General features: G+C 46.2%; 1 protein-coding gene across 1 annotated transcript; it reads right to left on the bottom strand.

Moving 5' to 3' along the window:
* Window positions 1-374: 374 nt before the first annotated feature.
* On the bottom strand, window positions 375-11194 carry LOC308134462 (LON peptidase N-terminal domain and RING finger protein 3-like). Its single transcript, XM_080502206.1, has 12 exons — window positions 10456-11194; window positions 7925-8043; window positions 7707-7829; window positions 7499-7615; window positions 7228-7414; window positions 7079-7148; window positions 6491-6605; window positions 6280-6401; window positions 6019-6177; window positions 5761-5923; window positions 5527-5676; window positions 375-4532 (listed from the first exon to the last, which is right to left on the bottom strand). Exons 1-12 carry the CDS (start codon window positions 11102-11104, stop codon window positions 4374-4376), a joined length of 2133 nt encoding a protein of 710 aa, XP_080358332.1. The 5' UTR covers window positions 11105-11194; the 3' UTR covers window positions 375-4373.
* Window positions 11195-11462: the final 268 nt, after the last annotated feature.

The raw sequence follows: 11462 nt of genomic DNA, 5'->3' as shown, positions 1-11462 counted from the left end.
GTTTTAATTCATTGTTTTTAAATCTACTTTATCAATGCACCATCCAGTGGAAGCTATTTAAATCTTAGTCATGCTCCCATGTATGATGACAATCAAGCCATTTAATTTAATTAAATTCAGTTCAATTCCAGTTTTTACCCAGATAACTGTTCCCTGCATGAAAATCCCAAGCTGGAGTTTAGAAATCGCGTGAAATTATTAGAAACCGAGGACTCGTGGTCTGGTCTTGTGAAAGCAGTGGGTTGAGATAAAAGACAGTGAATCGTCTGGTGAATTATTGAGTCTGACCTCTGTCACGGAGCCAGTAAAGTGAACCGCTGTTTTCCAGGAAACTCAGCCGACCCTGAAGAAGGCAGACAAAGGAGCCGGCGGCCTCACGTCCACTGCATTTATTCAGTATTTTAAAGTTTTACTAATTAAAAAAAACAGATGTTAACAAAAAAACAAGAAATAAAACAACCCAAAAAAAACCAACATTAGATTTCACAACACACATACATTCTTCTTGTGCAAAGTTTGAGTTCAACAACCTTTGAGAGGAGGATCAACACAGTAGCTGAATGAAAGTCTTTTTTTCAGAATTCCTTTACGGATTAGCAAGAATATCAGAGGTCTGGAAAACATGACGGCTCAGGAAACGGGACTTTCAAAAGTGATAAAACTTCTAATTTAGTGGGGGAAGAGAAACTAAAGAGTATTTCTTTTTTTTTCCTTTTCCAGAAATGGAATGAAGATCTGCTCAAATGTAGAGTTTCTTGGCAGTGGGAGCACTACGAATGCTTGTCCTCTTCAGATGACACCGACGTACACAGATGAAACAACAGTAGGAAAAGAAAAACACACAATCAGGAAGCTTTTCCTTGGAAGTGTTCAGACTATAGTTGAATTCTGAAAGGTTGAGATGCCAGTGCGCTTTAAGTGCTCGTCTTATTCTTATTGCATAGCTGGATGATCCATAACCATCCAGTTTTCGTCTGTTTGAACAAACAGGAAGTGGCGAAGCGGGACGCTCAGTTTAGGTCAGCGTTAAAGAAGTGTTCATAGTGTGTCAGGGTGATCACAGTTCCAGTTGAAGTGCTACAATTTGTATTTCTTTACACTGGTCGCAACCTTTAAGAATTCAACACGCGACACTGAAAGAAGTGCCACTGCATTCACATCTGGACTGGGTCATAGCTTATAGCGCGTCGAGTGTGACATAAACCTTCTGATAATCCGTGGGGATAAAAGAATCTAAAAAATGGCAACAACAAAAACATTTCTACACGTTTAAATAGCACAGAATGAGCAATCGGAGGAGTTGCTGTGATCACTGTCCGGAAAACATGTTTGTCAGTGAGTGAAAACTAAGCTTAGAACTAGAAAAACTAAAAGGAAAAACTAAGCCCTACATAATCGGTCGAAGGTGTTAGCTAAGAGTTTAGTTTTGTATAGAACAGCACCCGATATTACATATATGTATAGGTTTGTTTGATGAAATGGTTTCCCCGACAGCGTGGACGAGACACGTTTTGTTATTTGGGGGGTAAATTATTGGCTTTCTTACCAGAATAAGTAACAGAAATAAAAGCAACTTTATATGATCACTGGGCAAGATATTAGACATTTTAAAAGCAACATACATAGGAATATAGCGTGTAAAAGGAACGTGTACTACTCAAAATATAAATGTGCATTTTATGAGAACTTGGCATCGCTGCGACAGTTTTCCAATGTTTAAGGCTTACAAAGCTATCGTTTATAGCCAAACATTCAATTTAAAAGAAAACGTGTCTGTTAGTATTCAGGTTGTTTCCTCAGAATGAAGTTAGAAATGTGTTTAAATGAGAAAATAAGACCGGGACTTATATTTAAATGTACATCCCAGCAAGAAAAGCTAACAAGATAAATCCCCCAAAATGTTTTAAATAGCTCAAAAAAAGTAGCTGCTCTCTTGTCTTATATATTTAGAACTATAGACTTGAACTAATATAAAACAACATAAATCCTAATTATTTGTAGAGTTAGTAAACTGGCGTCACCCTTGGAGCCTCACATTAAAGCGGATGGCGGAAAATATAATGGGAGCGACGTCGCTAATGTTCGCGATATTGCCAAGTGACGCGACTGGGATGAGGGCAAATGTGATCAGAATAACGTCAGGCAACAGTTACGGAAGTTTTCACTGCGATCGAGGTGAAAATGGAAGAAGTGGAACTTAAGGCACAGCTGTAAACAAACTGCTGACGGATCACGATAAGATCACTGGCTCGTTACGGATCGAAGATTTGTTTTTGTTTTTTTAAATGTCAGATCGCTTCCTTCTCCCTTTGGTTGACAAAACCGGAAAGACTTTTTTTTTTTTGCATGAATATCCGGGAAAAAAGTAACGTACTGTACATGTGATATGTCATTACAGTGGATGTGCTGTTATATATATCGGACGCACGGCTCTTCCCTTTTTGCTATTCGCGAGTCACTCGACTGCGTAATCGACCAGAGTAACGTCACACTAGGTAGTATTGCTGATCGACTCCATGTCGTATTTGCGGCGCTCTGACCGAGGGCGAGGAAGTTGAATCGTGACCCTAACAGACTTGTCCGTTTCGGCGTCACTCGGCTTTGGCCCTTCACACAACAAATCGGGGGGTGGGGGACGACCCCCCCCCCCCCATACGAACACGCATGGAATACAGAGTGAAGAACGCCAGGACATACAAAAGAACCTGATTGACGTGGAAGCATGTAAAATCAAACAACATCTTCAGAAAACAATACTTCTTTTTTTTTTTTTTTAAATGCAAAGCTCAACAATCTTTTTCTTCAAGTCAGCTTGTCCCATGTAAAAACAGTCATGTCAGACATCAGCAAGGCCTCGTGTTATTATTTTCTCCAACAACCATCCTCAAAATGGGCTTCTCTGGTTTGTGAAATCCGTGAATGAGAAGGGAAACGAGCGTTCACACTGCTAGTGGAGAGAAGGCACTGGCCTTGTCCATGAACGATAACACTGCAAAAAAATGTAAAAAAATAAGTGAGGAAATGTGAAATTTGTTGATTTTTTTTTTCTTTAAACAAAAAAAACCAAAACTTAACACTTATTTCTCTTCTCTCCCAACATGTTTGAGTCAACACTGCACCGATTACACCCAATAAAAAAACGATTGATTTGGGTCCGTGGTAGTCTGAGGCTCCGTTTCCACGGCAACGCTTCAAGCGAAAACGTTTTCGTTTCAGAAAAGATTTGTAGTTTACACGGCAACATTTCGAAAAACGGAAAAAGCGCGAAAATGTAGGTTTCATGTTGGGCCACTAGTGGGTGCTGATTCCCATGTGCAGAGAATAATAAAATATGATCAGTGTCATGACAATCAGATTTAGAGTATTTTTGAAAAGTTCCACCTTGGAAGCAGTTTTCAAAAAGTTGTGTTTTCAGCACCCAAAAACGCAACGAAAAGTTTCGATTTTTCCACGTGAAAACGTCGTGCAAACGGAGCCTGAGAATAGACGCTATTGGATGGAAATCTGCAGCTTTGATCTTCATGTGCGTGTTTGTCTGTGTGTGAACTCTCACTGCGAGTCAAAACACAAGAAGCCTTTGGAAATCGAGCAGCTCAGTATCTCTCTCTCTCTCTCTGAAATGTAAACAATATCACTGCATGCATAAATAATGACAAAATAAATAAAAAGGAGGGGGTAAACAAAATGTAGTAATCAGATGGAAAAAAACTAAACAACACATGAACAGGAGCTTCAAAGGAGGAGGTTCAGTCCATTGCTTTTCAGGGGAAATAGAGGAGAAAAAAAAAAAAGGAAGACAGAATATCTGATAGAAGTACTTATTGCAGGGTAGGAGCAGCAGTTTTTCAAAGTGTGGAAGGATAATTGATAGTTTCATCTCTTTTTTTTTTAATGGTGATTTTTTAAGTGGCAAATTGAGCTGGGAAAAGGCGCTTTCCCTGTTTTAATTGAAAGCACCGATCCAGAGAAAACACTTCTATCTGGAAAACGGCTTCATTCAGAACAAATGGAATCTTTTTTTAAAAAATTACAAATACGGTTCACTCGTCTGGACCGAGTGCAGGTTTGCATTGGAAAGACGCCTCGTCTTTGAGACCTGGGATGAGGCTGCGGCGTGCGGGAAGGAGAGCAGAGAACAGTGGGAGCTGGACAGGTGAAGACTTGACTTGTTCGAAATGTTCACGGAAGCAGGTTGCTGCAGTTAAAAAATCAACGGTCTGCTCATGAGCTCCAGTTCCTGTTTTGAGGTGTGTGGATGAAAAAAAATTAAAAAAATCATCCGTGCTACAAGAATGTCTTTTGTGCGCCGCGTGCGGAGAGCAGCAGGTTGGACCGCTGCGTTCGGGTGGGGGAGGGGGGGGGGGGACGCCTCGTCACCGATGTCTGCTGTGCGCCATGAAGAGCAGCACCTTGCGGATGCCGCTGAGACGGTCCCTCAAGGAGGTGAGGGCCACGAAGGGGAGCTGGGCCCGGCCCTCCAGTGGAAGAACGGCGAGGAGCCACCAGCACCACGACGGCCCGTTGGGACTGGCCTGGCGGGAGCAGAAGAGAAGAACGAAAACATGAAGGGCTGAGCTGCAGGGGCCGAACACGGCTGTGGAGGTTCGCTTCGGCAAGAGCGGGAAACAAGAGGGGGTACGAGTGCCGTCGTTCTGATAGGTTCGTTACCACAGTGAACGATGTTTGCTCTAATTTGTAATCTGATTCCTTCACAAACCGACTCCTCTTCTGACAAAGTATAAGACTATGGAGGACCCTTATATACTTTGTGTTTTATAATGAAATGTGAAGAATAATATTCAACTTGAACTAGAAAAGCAGCAAGAGACCGATCCAGATTGTGAGTCTTCTTATCTTTTTCCTCAATATTGTCGATTTTCTGAGCGACAACATGCAGGATGAGTGCAGTGACTGTGATCCGTACTAAGCTACGATTGAAGCATCTTTATATACTTTATATGCGCTCTGATGGATGCAGCTCCATTATTTAAAACTCTGATGGAGATCAATCGATATTTAAATTGATCAAAGAAAAAATGACAACGTGTTTATGTATTAAACTAATTGAAATTTATAAAGTTTACAATAAGTCTGCTCCATATGTGGAGAATCCTGTGTTGAAGGAGATATAACTTTGCACAATACACAAAAAGACTGACTAAAGTCCATTAAATTATGTTTCCATGCACTGTGCGCTCACGTAAAATGACAGAAATGTACATTTACTAATTTATACACGTGACTCACAGAAAAATGCAAAAATCCTTTGGTTTCTCCATGTGTTTCTAGAAGGAGTAGGATGAAGTTTAAAATACCTACTAATGTTTTTATATCAGATGTTGTCGGCTGTCAACCTATTAAACCTCAGTTTGAACCGACTGACGATGAATTGTTGCAATAGTAATACTTCAGCAACAGTAAAGAAAGAGAACTTCTATTAATTCACCCACAATAGCGTGTGTGTGTGTGTGTGTGTGTGTGTGTGTGTGTGTGTGTGTGTGTGTGTGTGTGTGTGTGTGTACGTACCTGAAGTTCGAATTCTTTCTCCGGCATTGGTCCAAAGTGTCCTTCGATGCGTTCCTTCTGCTCGGCCTTCAGAGAGTTGACCCAAACTAGAGCCTGGTCGTACACGATGTCATGTAGAGACTGCAGCTCATGCTCTGCTGCTCCTTCCACCTGCACACACACACAGAGACACACACAGTCAAGCTTCAGCTCTCACATCCTCCCTCCTCCAGTCTGCGACTGTTGACCTCGTACCTTCGCGTCCTCCAGGTACTCGATGTCGGCCGTGTTGTATCCGTCCCTCTCGCTGTGCTGGACCACTTTGAACCTCCGCCTGCCGATGGTGTCCACCACCGAGCGGCCGTCCGAGAAGAACTTGACATCGCGGATCTCCAACAGGCACCCGTAGTCGGCAAACCTAGAGTGGGGAAGGGAACATTTTTTTAAAACAAGGTTCAGTTTTGTGGATTGGAATAGCCGGAGTGAGACGGAAACACCCGAGCGGACACTGACCCTTTGAGGTCGTCTCCCAGACACATGCCGAAGCACTTGGTCCCCGTCTCCATGCAGCGGCGGATCATCAGCCTGTAGCACGGCTCGAAGATATGGAGAGGGCACGGCACAGTGGGGAAGGCCATGGTGCACACGAATATAGGCACATTCTTGTTAAGACTGCAGAGAGAGAGAGAAAGAAAGAAAGGTCACAAATGAGGACACGAATACCACTGGACCGCCGGTCAGTGGGGGGCAAAACCAAGAGGGCCAAAAACTCACTTTGAGAGCTCCGCCATCTCGTCCTGGTGGATCTTCTGTCTCTCCGTGAGCTCCGAGGGAAGATACTTGGATATCAGCTTCTCCATCAACACCGTCTTACAGTACTGCCTCTGCACCAGATACTAAACACACACAGACGTCGGTTATCTTCACCCGTCAACCAGCCATGAACTCCGCTTCCGAGTCCCGGTTGAGGAACAGTTGACCGTACCTCGGACAGCTCCTCTTTACAGAGGGGACACTTGGGGTTGTGGTCCAGACATCGCTCCAGACACTGAAGACAGAAGGTGTGACCGCACGGCGTGGTCACCGGCTCATAGAACAGTCTGGAGACGAAACAAACAAACGCAGGGTGAAAACTGGGCCCACTCCTTTACATGCAGCAGATTGAACGACCTTCCATTAAGAAGAGAGACGATTTAAAAGGGGATCTGAATGGTTCTCGGTGCACACAGCGCCTACTAGTGGCCTGACCGGAAAAGTTCAGTTTTATTGTACTTGCGATTGAAACGTTTCCGTCTGAATGTGAAACATTTCTGGAAAAAAAAACCATGTTTCCAGTCGATTGCTGTCGTGTAAATAGCCTGAAATCTTTTTTTTTTTTTTTTGTTCAGCTCTTGGTGCGAAATGCTTGTAATTTGACACGGCCTCGTTCCGGGTGCAGTTGTTTACAAAGCAGATAAAAGATAAAAGGTCTTCTGAGACACTGTGATGAAAGCCGAGCTTTCACAGGACTCTTACTTTCCAAGCGTCGACTCGGATCGCGTGAAACAGTGTCTGCCGGGGTGTAAACACTCACCTCATACACAGAGAACACTCCAGGTCTGTTGGGTCCAGGTGGTCCCCCGCCAGCGGACCGTTGGTGGACTCTGCACTCGGAGGACACCAGACGGTCAGTAACACACCGGTGCTTCCCGGACAGACAGAAACACCGCGGAGGAAACTCACCACACTTGGATCTCTTGTGACTGCGACTCCTCTCCTGTTGGTCCTGCTGCTCCTCGGCGCTCCTCCGCTTGCGTTTGAGGAGGAGGCTGGTCTCCAGCCGGTCCGCCTGCCCTTTGACCCCCGATGACCGCTCGGGCGCGGGGAACGCGAAGGCCAGACTGAACTCTATGGAGCCGTGAGCGAGGCTCTGAGGGAGCAGACACGGAGAGAGGAGTGAGGCAGAGCTCCAGTGGGGTGATGAAACGTTCTCCCGGTGAGGAGACGGGCTTACCTGGAGAGGAGCGCGGATGCCGTTTTTGACGTGCGTTCTGGAAGACAGAATACTGGAGCAGTCGGAGATATGTCCAGGGACCTGGTCTGTGACTGGAGCCAGGAGGTCACTGAGGAGCTGCGGAGGGGGAGGGGCAAGTCGTTTAATCACAGGGATCCTGGCGTCAGGAGTGGGAGGGTTTTATTTTGAGGATCACTTTTTTTTTTACCTTGTGAGCCTCGGCTTTGGCCAGTCGACAGTCCGGCTCTATGGAGAGACAGAGCAGGTACTCCCTCAGAGCCTCCTCCGTCCGGCCCAGCGACACCAGGGCCTGAGCCTTACGAACGTGACCCTGCAGACGGACCGCACACGTCTCACTCAGCTTTCTGGTGGGGGTGGGGTGGGGAATCCCCGCATGCGTTCATCAAGTGTTCATTCACTACGTACCTTGGACCAGTGAGGCATCAGTCTGCAGGCCACCTCGGCGTCTCTCAGGGCCTTCTCGTACTGCCTCAGGCTGGAGTGGATCTGGGAGCGGTTGCTGAACAAGATGTGGTCCATGGGCGCTGAGGACGACGAGGGCAGCAGTGAGTGAGCGTGCAACCACACGGAGCCATTTTCCTTACATTTACACTCCAAAATATATACTGATTAATCCTACGTTAGTGTATAAAAACAGAAAAACCAATAACTAATAGCTCAATGGGCTAATAGCTATTTCAATGGTTCCCAATGTAGGGTTTGTGACCTTTCGGAGGATCACAGGGGGTCAAACAGTTTGCCTGTTCAAATAGCAAACAACTTTTTAAAAAAGTTTACTAGAGTGGAGATTCCACCATTATTTGGCTTCACTGTAAAAAAAAAAAAAATTGCAAATCAGTGACCATTAGAATACCGTAGTCTAAAGTCTTTTTTATTGGATAAACTCAGATGGAAATAAGGTGGGAAATCACTTATTTTCTTTAAAATATAAATTCAGTTAAAAAGATCCCGAGCATGAAGATAATGAAAAAAAAGTTTTTATCACTGCAAGATAAAAGTTTTCAATGTATTTAATGTCGCTACCTGACATTAAGAGAAGTGTGATAATATTATCAAAAATCACAATCTAAATAATGCAATGGGTGATATTCCTGATAAGCTGTTAACAATGAACCTATTGTTTGTTGCTTTCGAGTTCGAATGACTTATGTATTATTCAATAAACAAGGGACAACAGTTAAACTGAAAACAGCAGCACAGAAAAGATAATGGCATATTTATCCATTAATGGTTAAGTCTAAAGCATCTCCAAAAAAAAAAGGAGACGATGTCCATTTTGAAGCCGTTAAAATAGCAGCTGTGGTGAAACCGTCCCGAATCTGAATTAATACACCAGATTATAACGTCTGAAAACGGCACATCTTCAACATCATTCTTAAAGAAACAACTCCTCTTACTGTCTTCTTTTCTTTTTTGCATCTTAAAAAGCAGATTTAATCACTAAAGCGAGGCTGCAAGTTGTAAAGCGGAGGAGCTGTGTGCAGGGGATCGCCGTCTCCCTTTACAAAACATGTTATGAAAAAATGTGCAGCCTTACAAAACCAATGCAGCACTATCAAGGTCACCCACATTCTCAGGTTTCGTAACTGCAGAAACTTATGCAAATGTTGCAGTGGGCCCCGGTGGGAGTCGGCGAGCCCCTGGACGGAGACACAGGTAGTTAATCAGCGACGGGGAGGAGAGGAGGCGCCCGGAGGGGTGATGAAGCCGGGGGGGAAAGATCGCACGTGTAAAAAAAACGCTTTCTTTGCAAGTGGAACGTTAAAGAATACCGATCGGAATGGTCTCGACACACGAAACGCCGCTAATTCTACCTCCTGAAGTGGCTTTGTGATTCTCCATAAGCTGAGATTCAACACCACCCGTGGGCCAAAGCCCAATCTACACCCAGCTCCCTGCTCTTACGGCACCACTTTAACTCATTTTGTAAGGTTACAGTGAAGGTTAGGCTTCTTTTTTTTTTTTTAAACTGAGGATGCAGGATGACAGATAGGAGATTTGAACTGAACAACCAATCCCAGCTCCTCCGTGGCCTGTTAATAAACGCTCTCCTGGTGGAGTACAGTGGAATAGCGGCAAGCACCCTCGCCTCACTTAAACAAATCCACAGTTCGATTCCGACCTTAACTATTATGATCCATCGTGAACTATTTCTTCCAGAAGGTGGGGAGTCGAGCCTGGCTGTGCCTGCAGCATTACAATCCTGGTTAACCCTTGACCTCAGCTCCTTGGATGCAGAAAAACAGGGATTTCCTCCAGGGGATTCATGCAACATAGTTAGTCTAGACTAATAGCTGTTGGCACAGAATATCCAAGAATGTCCTTTTCTGCCCAAGGGAAGTTTTTTTAAAACTTGGATTTCTTTTTAAGGGCTGGACTGAGAATAACCCGTGATAACACCCATCAGCTGTCAAACGCTCAGTAGGTGAGAGGTAACTGTGGCACTCTATTTACAAACTGTGTCAACAGTCAGTAGAGGACTGGAAAAAAGCAAAAAAAACAACAACTTATACAACCAGCCTATAAAGTGACTTGCAAAAACACCCGCCGGCAAAACTAGAGCATCCCGGACAATACAAAGTGCCCAGATGATGTTTTGATTGTTTTATTTCCCCTTATAAAACACACACACATGCTGCCTAGCGGTGACCTGCAATAGTTCCCTTGACCCACATGTGTGACGTTATACAATGCGCGCGCGGGGGAGGGGGGAGGGAGGGGTGATGACGTGCTTACGCAATGTTTGGTCCAGTGGCCCAGCCTACATAACGCTGTTACCCAACACATGGTGCAGCTGAAGCCCGGCTGACACGCTTTGACACTGCCGCGGCCACGAAGCGTGACTCCAAAGTGACTGGAAAGTCCGAAAATGATTCAAATTTAAAAAAAAAAAAAAAAAAAGTTGCACACACGTGTATTATGACCGAGTGTCCTACCTATGAGTATGGCTTGGTTGTACTTCTCCAGCGCAGCCTCCATCCTCTTTTCCGCGTACAGCCCGTTGCCCTCCCGCCGCAGCCGCCCGGCCCGGAACGGACCGGGGAACCACTTGGCCAGCAGGCTGCTGAGCACCACGTTCACCCGGTAGCTCGGCACGTCGGCCAGCCTGCAGCTAGCCCGGCACTCCCTGCATGCCGCCGGCCGCTCCCGGCTCTCGCGCTCCAGGCACCGCTTGCAGAAGCAGTGTCCGCAGGGTAGCGTGACGGGCTCGAACAGGAAGCCCAGACAGATCCGGCACGAGAACAGGTCCTCGTACCCGCAGCCCGCGGAGCTCCCAGCCTCCGTCCTGCCCCCCGCCGAGCCGCCCTGCCCCCGGAGGCTGCCCGCGAGGCACCCCACCAGGTTATCCAGGTGGGACGGTCCCAGTCTCTCGATCTCCGACGCTCGCCGGTACTCGCCGAAAGCTTCGGGAATATTGCCCCCGAGCGCGAGCGCGTCCGCCCGCTTCACCGTGAGCTCCAGCCGGGTCTCCGGGTCTCCGGCACCCGCCAGCTGACACTCGTAAATATCCGCCGCCAGCTCGAAGTTCTTCGCCTGGAAAGCCTCCGCCGCCAGGTGCAGCATGCTCTCACTCTCGGTCCCCATGAGTCTCTTATCCGCCGCCGTCCTCCTCGGTGCTGCTCCCCGCGGAAAGTTGCTGCCTGTTCGGCTGCGCTCTCATGCTGGAGTCCGGCGGTGCTGCGCTCCGCTGGTGTTATTCTCAATGGAGCTCGGCTGAGGGCAGGGGGAGGAAAAAAAAAAAAAAAGGGTTACATAAAAAGTGGTCACGTGACGGCGGAGAGCCGCTGTGATTGGTGGAGTGCGAGAAAGCGTTACAAAACAAAGTGCCATGTAACAGTGACTGTGTCGGGGGCAGGGGGCAGCAGTGTGTCTGCCCCGCAGCAGAAAAAATAATAAAAAATGCTCTGAGCTCACACTTACACAAACTGGAAGCATGACTCAC

The sequence above is a fragment of the Blennius ocellaris genome (genome assembly GCF_963422515.1).
Source record: "Blennius ocellaris genome assembly, chromosome: 9".
NCBI lineage: Eukaryota > Metazoa > Chordata > Actinopteri > Blenniiformes > Blenniidae > Blennius > Blennius ocellaris.
Note: the sequence above shows the minus strand (reverse complement) of the source record. Positions and strands in the feature narration are given on the sequence as shown.